The sequence below is a fragment of the Rhodofomes roseus genome (assembly GCF_022264815.1).
Source record: "Rhodofomes roseus strain CIRM-BRFM 1785 chromosome Unknown C8Q71scaffold_13, whole genome shotgun sequence".
Classification (NCBI taxonomy): domain Eukaryota; kingdom Fungi; phylum Basidiomycota; class Agaricomycetes; order Polyporales; family Fomitopsidaceae; genus Rhodofomes; species Rhodofomes roseus.
The window spans coordinates 277,338-293,090 of NW_025952969.1; the positions used below are offsets into that span (position 1 = coordinate 277,338).

Sequence of the window (15,753 nt, forward strand, 5' to 3'; positions counted from 1 at the left end):
AGGAAGCTGATATCACGTCGACGGAGGAAGCTCCTGCTGACGTCTCCGTTGAGCAGCACGAGGACTCGCAGCCAGAGCCTGAACCCACTTCCGAGGCTGAGCAGGCCGCGCAGGAAGCTACGGAGACTGAGGAGGAGACCGTAGCTCATGCAGAGGAGCTAGCTGCAGACGTGGTCGCCGAAGCCGAAGCAGCACATGAGGGGAGGGCGGACGAGGAGTCAGTGCCTCAGCCGGCAGAGGACGAGACTCAGCATGAGCCGTCAGTCGACGTAGCTGAGGCAGCGCCTGCCGAGGAGACTGCTGAGGTAGAGGAGGCGCAGGCCGATCTCGTCGGAGAGGTACCGTCGGACGAGGAAACTCACGAGGAGTCGACAACGACCGAAGAAAATACGGCGACCATCGCGGAAGAAGAGGTCACGCCGGACGTGCATCCTACGACTGAGGTGGCGGGCGGAGAGGAGTGACGGCCCGTCCTGTATATTGTTACTTCGGACTGACTTTGGAATACATTTTCGAGCCCCTGACGGCTTTGTTGTCTCAAGTTTCGTCGCTTCGGGATTACATGAGAAGCCGCCATGGGCAGCTCGAGCTGCAAGGTGGGACTGTGAGTGAGATAATGAGCATAAGCCCTAGCTTAGTTGGAGTCGATCAGGATGAGACGCACGCCTCCAGCACGAATGTCAGCGACCTCGCGTCGAATGTACATACTGCATCTCCACAATGAGCAGGGGTACGACACTGCTGGTATCTGGACAGAAGGCGTACGTGGCATTCACCGTCGCACTCGAAGTAGGGTATCTCCAACTGCAGTATTGCAGGCTAATGTACAACATCATCCAATCCGCGAGCAAAGTCCACTGCCCAGAACATAGATCATGTCATGATATCAGACTGCTGTCTTTTAGGCTTCGTACAACGACAGTGTCTTGCACTAAATGACGCAGGGTATTGGTCAGCCTGATGCCACGAATAGGTCCCAGCGTGAGCAGCACTTACCGTCCGCAAGGATATGTTGCGTGGACTTGGTATCCTGGGGACAGGAGCACAGTTAAGACAGGGGCAGGGTAGATCAGACGTTGGTATGGTCAACTTACGGTCACAGTCGTGAAATGACAATAGAACATTCTCGGCTCCGGGCTTCGTTCCTTATGGATCTGCGCGAACTTCCGCTTAAGGTCTATCCCCTCCATCAGCATTCAGTCGGCGCTCCTCAATAGCAATAAAAGACCGACATATAGATGTACTATCGAAATCGTTCGTCCGGTTGCCGTACGAGACTATGTACTTGCTTAGCTTGATGCCCGCCTCGAGCTTCGCCTTGAATATGTCGACCTTGTTCAGGAAGAGTACGATGCTCGTTTTGGCGAGTAGCGGGTTTGAGACGATCGTTTTCCAGAGTACGACGGAGTCTTCCTGCATCGGCCGAACAGTCTATTAGCTCATTGCGAATGAGTGAGTCGCAGAGTTACGCACCAGTCGGTTGACAGTAGGGTCTTCTTCGAGCGTCTGGTCGAAACAGCTGATGGGTGCGAGGAAGAGGATCGCGCTGATGACGCAGTCAGTGCCGAGTCGTACTTTGACAGATGAGCGGCGTACTTCATGTCGTCAAAGTACGGCGCCCATGCCGCTGGTTACGAAGTTTCAGTCAGGGGTTATCATCGTACACAATGGGACCGAACCTCGCTGTAGCCAATGTAAGTATGGTCTCTGAGGAAAGAGATCACACTATACTCACCAATGATCTGTGTCCTCCAACGTCGTATATCCTCCAGTCCCGCGTAATCCCGCCCAATGTACCTGAAGATGAAGGTCAATAGACTACGCAAAGCAAGATGGAGCTTACGTGCCTTCCTTGATGGAGAATCGATACTCGGTAATTCCTAATGTCTTTAGACGCGCGCGGAGAATGTCCTCTGGAAGATCCTAGTATCTAGAGCACAATTTTTTGGTGACTCACGCACCATCTGTTGGAACGTATCGAGGGGACGTTACACGCTCTAGCGAGTCGAGGAAGCTACACCCGGATGAGCAATACGTTCCGTGTTGTGGATGCAGAAGTACTCACAAGCCGGGCCGGTCTTCTAACCTTATACCTTGTATTTGAAGCAGCGAACGAATGGTCTCGTCGTTCCACAGGCGAATCATATCCTCCCCGCACGCGTGGATGATCCGTCCCGGATCCTGCCATTGACGCATAAGTAATGCTATAGTGAGAGATACAACTTCAGAGCTCGCCTGTGGGTCATTCCAGTCGATGCCGTCCCCACTGTCTGCGTCGCGGCTGTCCGACAACAACCTACCAAAGACGCCCTTCCACGCAAATAGGGAATTCACGGCGACCTCCTTCTGGCGGATGCGCTCCAAGTAGCTCACGTTCGACGCCTGGGCAAGGTGGGTCGCCTCGAACTCGGCAGAGCCGGGTGGCGTGAGCTTGCGGATGAGCGCCTGCTCGACCTGGAGGAGCGGGGAGAGTCGCATCTTGAGCTTCAGGTGCTCCGCAGTGAGCGGCGGGTATACTCGTGTACTCGAGTCAGAAGGTGTGCGGCTTCTGGAGGGGCGACCGCCGGTGGGGGTACTTGGCTGCGCCTGGGCATTTTGTGCTTCTGCCATGGCTTCGAGGATGTTATGGATTGAACGGACAACATTGAGATGAATCACGGCGCGCCATGAGGCTCGTTCGGCGCGAAATGCCTACGACTAGGATCAGTTTATGCGCTGTAGGAGGACTGGGTCGATGACTTGCTTTCGGAGAGTTCATAAGCTGGAAGTCTGTCGATCCTCAAAGTCAGCGTAGCGCACACAACGTTTCAGATATTGCACTCACTCTTGAGCGTAGTCGATTTCCCTTCGTGCCACCATCATGTCAGATGTCGGTAGCTCGACCTGAAGCACAAACGACAATACTTGCCTGATTCACTTTGACCTTCATATCCGACGGCTCAGCGACCTCCGACAAATGATCGACAACGAGCTCACCCAGAAGCAAGACTTTGATGGGTTTCGGGCCCCTCTTCTCTGCCCTTTCCTGTGCCTTCAGCTCCTCGTCAATCATCTCCGATACCTTCCTCGCATCCTCTTCCGCGGACAGCCTCGCGCTGCGATCCTCCTCGTTCTCGTCTTCGGGTGGCCTCAGCGCCACATCGAGCGGGTCTGGCGGTGTCAAGACGCCCGACATCTTGTCGCCGTACGCCATTCGTCGTCCCCTGTCTCCTCTGGACCGTCGTCGCGCCCGGGGCAGAGAGGGCTCACTGCACGGTGAAAGTACGAGCGAAGGGAGGCGAGTTTACCGAAAACGACATAACGACAAGCGCTAGAGATATGGCGGAAAGCGCGGACAAGTCGCGCTTATCCTCGACCGTAGCGTGGTACCGCCGCCGGCAACGTTTGATTGGCAGTTGAGTACACGCGGCACCTATCCTAGTCTCAGGCCTGCACTCAGCTCGCATATGCATGTTCTCCCTAGCAACAGCGCGAGATCGCCATTCGTTGGCACGACTTCACGTCGACGCTCGTACAAGTCGAGCGTATACTGGCCTTCAATTCGCGATCGACGTACATCCCCGCGTCACCGAGCGGAACCTAACAGCAGCTGGGTCTTGCCGGTGTGGTTACTGCCGATGAACCGGAGTCTAACGGAGGCTAACCAAGTTTGCCTGGTCTCGAATGCGTACACCATAGCACAGCTCATATGTACGCTTTCGCAGAGTCGGGACGACAACCACTCCGGCTGTGGCCCATGCTTCGTGCGTTTTTACATCCACAGGCTGCAATTCAATGTCCTGAGAGTCCTCCCACCCTCATGAACGGAAGCAAAGAAGCTTCTTCGATTCTTCAGCAGACGCTCAGCAACGATTGATAAATTCTTCCGTCGTCGAGGAGGTTAAGTAACGTACGATGATTGCGATCTTCGTCGAGCGTACCCACGCGATCTGCAACGCGGACACCCCGGAGCGACGGCCGCATCATAAGCCATCATATGATAGTACAGTAAGTAATTTTGTGGACAACTACGCAGGTCGCTCTAGGTTGCCGCATCATCATGATCACGCATTTCGCATCTAACAGCCATCTAACAAAGGACCCCTGATAATACCCCTAACACATAGGTCGGAATCCGGACAAAAACTGGCCCTAGAGGCCGGTTTGGGCTGGTCAAAATCCGGACAAATCAGGTCCAAGATCGAAAATTGCTGGACGCGGATGTCGGACAAGAACAAGGTGGCTCTGGGTAGGCCGGTCGGGCATCCGGACATGGAGCCTGGGGGTGGAGCTCTGGGGCTCGGCGGGGTTAGGGTTCTGGGGCGGGAGATACTCCATTTCGGCACAGGCCGCACAGCTCAGACATTGAACGCCTAACATTAGACCTTAAGTAATAGATACATTGTATTGTCGAGATATCCTCATTAGGACTGTGACGACCAATGGACTGTGTGCGTCGAACATCTTCTAACGTCGTTCCATCAGGCATACAACACTGCTTCCTCACACTGCTGTCCAGCTTCTAGGTTCATTCTTGCCATTCCTGTTCGGAGATATGACACAAAACAATACCGTCGTTGATCTCACCACCGACGACCAGGTCTTCAATGCAAAGGACTGGATTGGCGTAGGCAAGACGTGGCCGCAGGATGTCCCTGGTTACCTACAGGAAGCACGGTCGAAAGTGTTTACTATACCTAGGGAATGGTCTGCTATTTTCCCTGAACATGATCTACCCGTTCTCGACTTCGTAGCATGGTCACTACCACCGGTATCATTCGACATTCGTTTCACCCATCCAGGGACCTGGTTCACACAAGACGTATCAAACACCGACGTGACCGTGCTCATGGAACGATCTCTCCCAAGTCGGGACTACGTCGAGAGCCTAGAGAAGGCATCTAATCAGGCGTGGTTGAATGGTGCGCAGTCAATGCACGACTTACGTTATAACGACCGCAGAGAGCGACTGCCCCTCTACACGTTGACCGCATGGCATGACCTGCTGGAGATCCGGGATGCTCAACAGTCCTGGAAGAGCTCCAGGAGTTGGCTCGCACACGTTCGCAAGGACCCGAGTCTAGCGGCTGGTGCTGTTGAGGCTGAGAAGCTTCTGCTGTCACTCAGCTGGGATAAACCGTGTTCAACGCCTCCCCGACTTGGAGCCAGGACTTGTCTAACAAGTACGCGCACCTTGAACCGCCTGCTGGATGATAAAGCGTGGATATCGGGGAGCCTGATGGATGCTATGATTGAGCACGTAAACCGTCGGCTGCAAGACAAGAGGGAGCTTGCCTTCGAAGTGCTCATAGCAAGTCATGTAGTCATGCAGCAACTCCGTCGCGCAGTTTCGCTGCATGATTATGGGCAGAAGAACGTACCCATGCTCGCACGTTTTGAGCAGCGCGTCAAGCTCGATCGATACGAGCGGTTATACCTACCTGTCTTCGTGCATAACTGTCACTGGATTGCGGTCGAAGTCAATTTCTCACAGAGCACGATTGCATATGGTACGTACAGTACCTCAGACACACTCTTGATCATGCTAATTGAGAGATTGCAGGTGATTCGTTACACGACATGCCAGCTCCAGATGCGGAGATTGAAGTAATTCAGCACTGGCTACGAGTACGCTTTGCATGGCTACGTTTCAAGGATCTGGGCAACTCGTTAGCGCACGGAAGACAACACGACAAGAACCAGTGCGGGATGTGCGCCGTCAACACCATCACGCATGCGGTATTTGGTGACAAGCTTTGGGAGAAATCACGAAGCTGTCTGGAGCGGTTGCTCTGGTTCAATAAGTTAGCGAGCCGACTGACAATCGTCAGTACTACATCATATGAATGAGAACAAACACTTACACGTAGAGACACACAGCTGCAAGACGCTAGTACAGAGCATCCCCTTGCCGTGGACGGCCTCCGAACGACACCTATGGCTACACCTCCTCACGGCGATGATCGTCGGCGAACCTCCGCGCTCTCGCTGTCAAGTATCCTCAACCCAGTGTTTCCATCCGATGTAGCACCCTCCGCACGCTCGTCAGACACACGCCCTCATGGCGATGATCTCCGGCAAAGCTCTGCGCTCTCACTGTCGAGTATCCTCAACCCGCTGTATCCATCCAACGTGGCACCCTCCGAACACTCGTCAGACACACACATTCCACCGTCTTTACTGCCACCCTTACCGTCTCCTCCGATTTCACCACCTGTGTCGGAAATCAGACGTTCGCCAACTCCCTCACCAGTACCACATACCGCACCGAACACCAAGCCCTCGTCGTCGGCATTCTTTTCGATCTTCCAACCGGATACTGAGGCTGCTTGTCGCACTTCGCGGTCTTCAAATAAGAGACAGGTGTCGGAACGATCGCCATCTTGTTCCCCCTCGGAAGGCACTGGCTCCTTCACGAAGAAGAGGAAGATGACAGAACGTTCGCCGTCTTGCACTCAGCCCAAGGAAGGGACTAGCCACTCTGCTGTCCATGAGCGCAAACAGCGGCGGGAGCTTGACGCAGGCACCTTGGCCGTTGACGCGAGAAAGCTGGCAACCTTCAGGAAAGGGATTCTGTTCATCGATCAGCGAGCAGAGTTCGATCGCAACGACATACGCATAGTCAGGTGTTCAAAATGCGGCAAGGAGCCCAAGATGAAGAGGCCTTACGAAGTGATGCGCTTCCGCGAGCATTATCGCCGCTGCAAAGGATCCACAAGGCGAAAGGGAACAGAGGCGGGAGGAATGTCAACGCTTGTTGCATTGGGCTGGACTGCAGCATCTTCCTCGACGTCGTCCCGCCCCCAACAGAAACAGATCCTCGCACAGCCACAGCGAAGCGAAGTGCCATGTCCAGGACTCACCAGCCATTACCACGCATTCATAGCCCAGTATCTTCACCGCACGGCGGTCCACGGAGGTGGTGCGCGATCCATTGTGGTGCTGGCGAAAGAGCGATATGGCAAGACGTATGCGCGACTGACGAAGAAGGAGAAGAACATCGTATTAGACGCGCAGGCGCTTGAGCATCGGTGGCGGAATGACCATGCGCGTGAGCGCGTGTTCTCTACGCAATGTAGCCGGTTTGTGGAGGTAGGCGTAGACGAAGAGCTATCGCCTTGCTTTTCGTGCCTACATCTACCTTCACTCGAGGCATTCGCACACGCAACGAAGAAGCCAGCGCCAGCAAACAAAGACTTCATCTTCGTCAATCATCGCTTCCGGGACCCGGTCTTGGGCGAGCTGTATGCTAAGGTTATAGGAGTGAAGGAGCTCATTGACGAGGCTCAGGTATGTGTGTACTTCTATTGCTCAGTGCCATGAGACGCTTATGCAGGTGACGGGTCATTTGTTAGCTTGATTCCTGTAGTCCGTTTGTACTGTACGCCAACGGTGTATTGAAGGGAAAGTTCAAGAGCGACAAAATCCTCTCAGGCCTCCTTGAAGCGTTCCTAATCCGGAACGACAAAGATTTCCGAGGCGTCGGCATGCAGAACTTCAAGTGGCCATCAGGGTATGACGAGTTCGTCAACCTCATTCGTTTCCACAGTCCAAGCGCATATCGGGTTGTGGCGCAGTACCTCCCTAGTCGTACCGATCGCAGCTACAAGTATGTCATGAGTTATATCGCTGTGTCGTTGTTCTCATGAATATTTAGGCATTGCGAGGCACGACAGCCTAAACTGCATATGGGAATCGGTGATCCAACCTTCAACGCCGTGGTTGATCAGCTGGCGATCTATGAGTACAGTGGCCCAGTTGGTCTTAGCTGCGACGACACGAAGCTTCTACCCGCCCTCAGGATTTACTGGGACTCTAAAGAGGCAAAATTCTTCCTCGTTGGCGGAGTTGAGGGGCGATTGCAGGTGACGGACCCGGACGCACTCGAGAAGTCAATAGATGATTGTGGGGCAACGCCTGGAGCGAAGGTATGTCGCTACAGAGCTACTACAGGATGATATCGTACTGACTCCACACAATACAACACAGCTTCGGCTCTGGTGTATCCAAGTCCCGTTACCCAAGATACCACCCATCGTTGTTGCGGCGATCGCAATAGCAAACGACATGAATGCAGACAACCTTGTTCCCCTCTCGGACAAGATTCTGCGCGGACTCATAGCCCGGGAAGTCCAGGTCGTATCGTACGCGTGTGACGGAACGGAGGTTGAGCGGTCTGTTCAACGCCTGCTAACAGACCGTGCAGAGGAGCGGCTGAAGTACGTCATCCCCAGCCCCGATGCAGACAGCTGCTTGGAACCACACGAGATCGTGATCCCCGTGATCGCTGGTCAGCCTGTTGTGATGATTCAAGACTCAAAGCATGGCGCGAAGACGTTTCGGAACAACGCCTACTCTGGCGCCCGCTTTCTCACTCTTGGGAACGTCTACTTCCTCTATCGCCACATCAGACAAGCAGCCCGAGGCAAGGATAGTCCACTCTACGAACGCGATGTTGAACGACTCGACCGGCAAGATGACAACGCTGCTGCACGTCTGTACTCGGCACAGTTCCTGCAGTATCTGGCAAATGAACACCCAGACTTCGTCGGCGAAATTCTCCTTCTATTCGTCTTTGGTGAACTCATCGACGGCTACCAAAATCGGTCAATCTCGCACCATGAGCGCATCAAGATGGCGCTCCGTACACGCTACTTCCTCGAGATGTGGAAATCGTACCTCAGCGCAACGGGCCACTCGCAGGTCAAGTACTTTATCTCTAGGGAGGCAACCGATATCATGCGCATGCTCGTAGACGGGCTGCTTGGCCTAATCTTCGTACACCGGGACCACGTTTCCATGGACCCCAAAAGCGAGTCTATGCACGGCTGCTTCCCTCTTCTTCCGTGGTATCATGCATCCGAACCATGCGAGCATGTCTTCGGTGAGAGCCGTCGACTTGTCAAGGACTTCACTATGTTGGACTTCTACTTCATGGTCCCGAAGCTGCGCTTGAAGATTCGTGAGGCTGTTTTCCGCGCCGAGATGTCCGATCCAAAGGCGCGCGCCAGTGGCTATAACCATACGTACTTCGATGTCCATGGACTCGACATGCATGCCCTAACGGTGTTCCCGACGGTGGCCGAAATTGGCTTCATTTCAAAACAGGTGTATGATGAGGCGTCATCGCTGATAGCACTGACTGGACTCTCGCCTAGTCAGCTTGTTCAGCCGGCAATCCCAAGCATCTCATCATGGTACACAGAACCTGCTGATGACGACGACAGCTCGGACATCGACATGTACGAATCAGGTGTCAAAGACGATGGTGGTGATATCTGGAAGATGCTAGGCCACGATGAAGAGGACGATATAGCCTGTAAGCGGCTGCCCAGCGAAGATGACGAGATGGTCTCCCTGAAGCTCGCGGCAATTTCGACTACTATCAGTGACGTGGTGAATGTGTACGTCAATTTCGTCTCTGTGTGCTGACACATGCTAATGCTTATGCTTGTTGGTGAAACACCATTTCAGTGCGGCGATGCCTGACATCGAGGACGATGTCGAGGCCGATGTATGTGCTGAAGAATACCGGGACATCCGTGAGGCAATCTACGCGGCATTGCCTCCTGTTGATCTCCCCGCAGAGAAGCAGAAGCCGCTCGGGCTGGGTCATATCCTCCCTGCTCAAGTCGACTTCAGCGCACTCGTAGAGCTTCGCAGGATCCACCAGACGCGACAGGCAGAGAAAGGTGTACGAGTGCGTTCAGCCATTCCTCGCACTACTGCCGCCGGCGACGAAGAGAAGGAGTCGATACGTCGTCAATTGATAAGACGCTTCACATCAGGAAAACGTGCAAAGTCTCTGACGGTGCCTGTCAGGGACTTCAGAAGCGCTCAGGACACTTCAGGTCGCTTCAGATTGCTCCAGTTGATCAGTGCTCAGGAACTCCAATTTTTGGAATATATTGTCGTCAGACAGGTCTGTCAGACAGCCTCAGACAGCTCAGACAGACCGTCAGGCGGCTCAGATTGTCAGATTAGTCAGTCAGGACATGCTCAACAAATATATTTTTGGGCGACGAATCACTACCACTGTACTGTACAACACTACATAGGCTCACGCGATCTACAGCACGCACGTCGAGGTATTATTGTTCAAGCACTGCTCCGCACGCGTCGCAGCCGTCTTTGCTGCGCTCGTGCTTGTTGGTCGCGCACAGCACACACGGGGGGGGGGGCGCTTACAACTTGCTTGACGGGGTCGTCTGTGGGATCGAGCGTCGACTTGGAGCGCACTCACCTGTGCTTCCGGCTCTGCGGGTGGCAACCTCGGTCCCTCTCAGCATACTCGTCCTCCAGAAATCTTCAGCGATGTGCTTGGCGCATCGCTGTAGCTTGTTGCGGCCGTATGCGCTTGTTATGCACCGTGTTGCTGTAGCAGCGCAGGCTCGGGTGGTCGCGCTGCGCCGCGGCCCATTCCTCCATTGCGACGTGCGTCGGGAGGCTCAGCGAGCAAAAGACACCCGGCGTGCGCGGATGCACGTCGCCATACGGGTTGATGCCTAGCTGCGTGAGCCGGTTCAGCGCACTCTAATCGAGTAGGTCCAACACGTGCCGGAGTTTGAGTTGGGGTGCGTCAAGGCCATTGCCCCAGTGCATCAGCACGCGTTCCTGTGTGCGCAGCCGGAGAGGTGGGTTGCGAAGACGAGCTGTAGGGAAGGGGATATCTCGGTCATCGAGGAGGGTTATGACATTGAGAGGAGGCGTACCCATGTGTGCATGAACAAGAGCCTCTACTACTGGTGCACCTGGGGCCGTACTATCTGGGGGACGGACGTAGTAAGACCGCGGGCTGTTGTCGAAGTGGATGGAGATGGTGCGGATCTTGTCCAATGCGCTAGATGCCATCGCAAAGAGTTGCTCCACGGACGCAGGCCGCCGGTCTCGGGATTATACTGGTAGCCCTCAAGCTGGCAGAACGTGCTGTTGCGCGGGTTGCCGATCAGGCCCAGCAGCTTCGAGCAGTGATGGGATCCTCAGGCGGTACATCAGCGAGCTCGGCGACGATGAGGCGCGCGAGCTTCTCGGAGGTGCCCGTGCTCGCAGCGCCGTGGACGTTCTCCTCGGAGGGCGCATACTGCGTGTAGGACCCGGCAATCGAGCAGGAGAGCAGTGGTGGTTGGCTCGCCAACGACGTAGAGCGGGACAGTCAACCAGTGCGCTGCAGGTCGTCATGAGCGTGTTTGCATGCCTGAGGTGACAGACGCGGATACTCACTTGTATCGCCCGGCCCCAAGGTCGCCTCCTCCCCGACGAGCTCGAGCACGACCATCTTATACACCTCGCACTCGTCACGACCGCCCCGCCGAACTCACCGCATTCTGAACCCACGACGATTGTCTCCTTCAGCTTGTGCATGCCACGCAATTGTGGGACGCGCGGCGGGTCGGTCCACGTGCCGACGTTTTTTGCGGATGGGCCCACGCGTATGTTCTCGAGGTAGGCGGCAAGAAGGCAATGGCGAAGCGAAGGTGAGACGGCGATGAGGGTGCTGAGGCCGAGTGAGTGTGGTGAGAGGAGGGTAGCAAGCGCGCGTTGGTGGCGTGTCGTGGCAGTCGTGGCTGACTCGGAGGCGCTTAGCACTTCAACTGCGCCTGCGAGTCGTGACTCACACTACAGCCTCCACCGTCAGTTCACTCCACCCACTCTACAGCTCGACGCTCAAGCCCGACGCTGCGAATAGCAACCTGCACTAAACACGACAGGGATGTGAGGGTGGCAGAGAGTCGAGACGGAGGAATGGGGGCACGGCGGGGATAATACAGGCAAGTGCGAATGCTCGATGTTTGTTTAGTGACCCCTTCTTTGCAGACAGACAAGTGAACGTAATGTTCGTTCACTCCTGACGCTCACTCGCGCACCCGAGCACCCTCGCGAGTATCCCATGGTGCCCGTTCCCGTTCGCAATCGGCGCGCAATGGGCATCTTCAAATCGTCCATCACCTCCGAGTTGCTCAATCCCTCCCTCAAGTGCGCCGTCTCTGCGCGTTGTGCGCATTCTGCGCACGCGTGGAACATCTTCCTCGACCGCTTCCTCTGCGGCACGCCCCATAGCCTCGACATGGTGGAGGCGGCGCCACGATGGACAAGTGGTACGCGTAGCTTTGGACGTACGAGCGCGGGTCGAGAACAAGTGCGGGGAGTGGGGACGGGCAGTAGGATATGCATGAATGCAAGACCACCAGGTAAGTTGCTGCCCAATTTGCTGTTTATGCCGCGCCGCTCCCCGCACTGTCTCGTAGCGTAGAGCGTCCTCGAGCGCGCTGCGCGTGGAGTTCACTTCGCCGGGCGTGCAGGCGAAAGACCGCAAGTGGCGGCGCGTGCTCTGCGTGCTCGAGGGTACCATGTTCAAGGTGTACAAGTGCCCGCCCAGCATCGCGGGTGTCAGCGCGATCGAGTCGTGGTGGGAAAAGAAGGTTGGCTTGGGCAACATCACTGTCGTGAACACGGGCGCAGTGACACAGTCGGGGATCAGGGTGAGTGCTGTCTGAGGACGTGCCGACAGTGAGCGGACGGGAAAGGAGGATACGGACCTCACGAGCCCAGATCCGAACGCGAGGGAGAGTGAGCCGCAACAGCAGATACCTCCACCGACGCAGTCGAAGCTCCGCCTGCCGGGGAGCCTTCTGCACCCCAATCAGTCGAATAATAACTCCAAAGGGAGCTCGACGCCAAGTCGTCTGAGCATGTCGAGCTGCCAGTCTAGTACCTCATCTCAGACGCAACGGCGCCGGAGTATGGAGCCCTCACAAGATGACCACTCATTGATACGTTGCGCGTGTGTCGAGCGACACGCCCTCTCGTTGGACAAGTTTTGTATCGTCGAACGCGACCTCCCCACGGAGTGCCACGTCCAACCAATCATCCGCAACCTCCCCGCCCGCGACTGAGCTGCGTGCAAGACCCACATCGGAAGCCAGCACTGCAGTGGTTCATGCACCCGAAATGCATGCTGTCATGCCCTTTGCCGCGCCCAAACTACCTTAGACATTTGTAATATTATGATTGTAGTAGCTCTGAATACATTGCATTTGCGCCGATTTACATGCAGGGGAGGCTTCCTGACAAGCTCTGTGATATCTGCTGTCTGATGTACTGTGCTCTCTGACACTGTCTGGGACTTTCTGAGGTCAAATGAAATGATCTGATGAACAGCCAAGTCTGGAGTCCCCTGAGGCCTCTGACGGTTGGCTCTCAGACACACATACCATCAGAGATTGCACGTTTTCCTGATGCAACGAGATCCTGAAGAATCAACAAGTAAGAAGCACGGCTGGTCAAGATCGCTTACAACGATGGTGCGAATCAGATGCAAAGGCCCTAACTGGCAATTCCTTGAACGCTGCGACTACGGCTGCAGCTTCAGCGAAGAAGGTCTGCCTGATTGTTTCGGACGATGGGTCTCATTTGCTGACACAAATGCATGCCAGATTTTGAAGAAACGTCAGCAGTGCTTCAAGAAAGCAGGTGTTGTGCACGCCGAGGACCTTGCACATGGTCAAGTGTCGGACCTGCGACCTTTGCAAGTTGGCGATTTCGGCATTGTGGTTGGAGAGGACGGTTCAATAGTGATTGCCGAAGGTGAGTCCCGTCATCATGATATAGCTCTGCTTTACTGATATCTACCTGTTGATCCTAGTCATCACGATCTATTCGAAGACTGGCGGTAAGAACGGCAAACATGCGCACGTCGATAATGCAGTCAATATTGGCGCGGTGTCAAATATTGCAGTACAGCTGTTCGAGTACAGCTTTAACACTCAATTCCGCGCACTTACGAAGGCGACCTCCGCCTTCCAGACGCATAATTTCGCGCTGTTACCATCAGTGCAGTTCCTGTGCCTTCTCCGCCACAAACCTCACTCAGCTTCGGGCCCATTCGGCGCGATCACCGTTGATATGCACGTACAAGATCTTCCTTTGTTCAGGGAGCTTCAAAGATCAAAGGCACAGATCCACGCAGCCCTCAAGCTGTTCAGGAAACGCGGTGCGAAAGGTAAATCAGCAGCTGAGGCCGACGAGGACGGTGTGGTGGAATGACTGAGGTTCTGGCACTCGTTCGTCATTGCGATGTACTCATAGACATGTCTGTTTGTCCACGACATTCACTGTAGTCTTCATTCAATCTATGTTCCGAATGCGCAAGTCAGTTGTGCCTGCGCGATAGGCGGCGGAGGCGAGGTCGGGCATAGGTAACATTGTATCATCCATTATAGACGTTCTGATGCCCTCAAACGATACTACTGGTACTGATTTGTGTCTGCAAAGCGAAATCCAGGTCGGGGGCGAATTTGGACGCTAAAACAGGCTAGAACAGAGAATCCGGACAAAAATCGACCCCAAACTAGGCCACTTTGAAAAGTCCGGACAAGAATCGCCGCTAGGCGGAACCTAGGTCAAATTTCGGACACAAAACGTCCAAAATTTGCGAAATCCGGTCGGACAAAAACTCGAGACCTGCCGACCTAGGCTTAAGAGGGATTATCAGGGGTCCTTCTAACAACTACTATAAAATTGACCGGTTGTCAGCTTGGCGCGGGATGGCATGAGGAGGTTGCCTTCGGTATTCAGTGAGTTCGCTTCCTTTCCCGCGGACGCAGGTTGAGCGGGGGCCCAGAGGTCCCGGTTCAAACGCTGTCTTCTTTTGGTCGAGTGCTAGAACTTCCTTTGGCAGGAGCGGTGAAGAAGTTCGGAAACGGCCACAGACTCGGACTTCTTCATCCTCCTGAGCTCATCGAAGAAACTACGTACTGTCATTCCGTGGCACCCCCATGACCCTCTGTCGTCTAGAATTCTGAACGTGGCTCTTCGTGCGTGCGTTCCATTGCCAGACGTGAACGTTTGAACGTCTGGCTCACCCCATCCGTCGGTCCGCTACTTAGCTAGGTGCCTCTCCATGGATGGCGCATCGCCCCGCCCTCGGTCAAGGACACTTTCAAATTTGCCTCACGATGCGGGCGCCGTGTACCCATCATTGTCAATTGTATGGTCCTCCGTGAAATCACCACCTCGTCTCAGTCTATGGTCTTGTTTCGGGGATGTGCCACTGTCTCGTGAGTCGTGCCAACAGCAGATCATATTCGGTTCCTCAAAGTCGACGTTGAGCAAAAGCCTATATACGCCTACTGAGAAGACATGTCACGGCGCGGTATTGACTGGGAATTGACGACTTCCTCGTTACGCTCTCTTTAATGGGACATATGATAATTGTTGTCCGTTCCTGATAGATTGAGCCATTGTATGAAGATCACTCTGAAGAGCAGAATGTCCTATTGGGCGAGTACAGTCGCGGCGACACATGAGTGACTGACAAATGGGGTTTGCATACCATATCGACTGACCCCTGAATGGTCCCGGGGTCGGCCTGGGAGACATAAAGTTTCTCCCTGAGACGAGTGAGTTCATCGCGCCAGTTGTTCTTTTGAGAGTTACTGGGCGACATGGAACCGACGTCACAGTTGGAAGATGAGTTCAGCTGATATGGTAGACGATGATTGAATACGGCACTCGAACACGATCTGCTGTTCACGACGTCAGGCGTCGGCCGAACTGCGAAGGACTGACTCCGAGGAGGAGGAGCTTGACCGTCAACGGCCGTCACGGTGCAAGCTTCAAGTTGGACGCGGCGGATATCGGTCCTCGTCACCTCGCAGATAAATTTGAAGCTCAAGAAAACGGCGCCGATTCTCTGTAGCGTGTCTCTCGCGTTAATCCGGAAGTAACTTAAAGATGCTCACATCCGAGTACGGGATGTACTTTCTGTAAGTTTCG

At 54.7% G+C, this 15,753-nt stretch overlaps 4 protein-coding genes across 4 annotated transcripts; 3 read left to right on the forward strand and 1 right to left on the reverse strand.

Moving 5' to 3' along the window:
• Window positions 1-758: 758 nt before the first annotated feature.
• C8Q71DRAFT_108417 (guanine nucleotide binding protein, alpha subunit) lies at window positions 759-3,394 on the reverse strand. The gene is made up of 15 exons (XM_047916303.1): window positions 2,977-3,394; window positions 2,909-2,923; window positions 2,825-2,845; window positions 2,744-2,769; window positions 2,066-2,691; window positions 1,962-2,014; window positions 1,848-1,913; window positions 1,736-1,797; window positions 1,680-1,683; window positions 1,597-1,627; window positions 1,474-1,546; window positions 1,233-1,413; window positions 1,095-1,177; window positions 997-1,030; window positions 759-931 (listed from the first exon to the last, which is right to left on the reverse strand). Exons 1-15 carry the CDS (start codon window positions 3,191-3,193, stop codon window positions 879-881), a joined length of 1,545 nt encoding a protein of 514 aa, XP_047777631.1. The 5' UTR covers window positions 3,194-3,394; the 3' UTR covers window positions 759-878.
• A 1,140-nt stretch (window positions 3,395-4,534) lies between these two features.
• C8Q71DRAFT_858853 (uncharacterized protein) lies at window positions 4,535-9,788 on the forward strand (the record flags this gene model as incomplete). Its single annotated transcript, XM_047927567.1, has 8 exons — window positions 4,535-5,489; window positions 5,543-5,805; window positions 5,860-7,269; window positions 7,335-7,588; window positions 7,637-7,907; window positions 7,969-9,383; window positions 9,454-9,679; window positions 9,768-9,788. 8 exons carry the CDS (start codon window positions 4,535-4,537, stop codon window positions 9,786-9,788), a joined length of 4,815 nt encoding a protein of 1,604 aa, XP_047777632.1.
• A 1,772-nt stretch (window positions 9,789-11,560) lies between these two features.
• On the forward strand, window positions 11,561-12,547 carry C8Q71DRAFT_108579 (uncharacterized protein). Its single transcript, XM_047916305.1, has 3 exons — window positions 11,561-11,747; window positions 11,794-12,167; window positions 12,230-12,547. Exons 2-3 carry the CDS (start codon window positions 11,867-11,869, stop codon window positions 12,424-12,426), a joined length of 498 nt encoding a protein of 165 aa, XP_047777633.1. The 5' UTR covers window positions 11,561-11,747; window positions 11,794-11,866; the 3' UTR covers window positions 12,427-12,547.
• A 498-nt stretch (window positions 12,548-13,045) lies between these two features.
• C8Q71DRAFT_108596 (uncharacterized protein) lies at window positions 13,046-14,124 on the forward strand. Its single transcript, XM_047916306.1, has 2 exons — window positions 13,046-13,563; window positions 13,622-14,124. The coding sequence occupies exons 1-2, from the start codon at window positions 13,215-13,217 to the stop codon at window positions 14,020-14,022; spliced, it is 750 nt and encodes a 249-aa protein (XP_047777634.1). The 5' UTR covers window positions 13,046-13,214; the 3' UTR covers window positions 14,023-14,124.
• The last annotated feature ends 1,629 nt before the right edge of the window (window positions 14,125-15,753 follow it).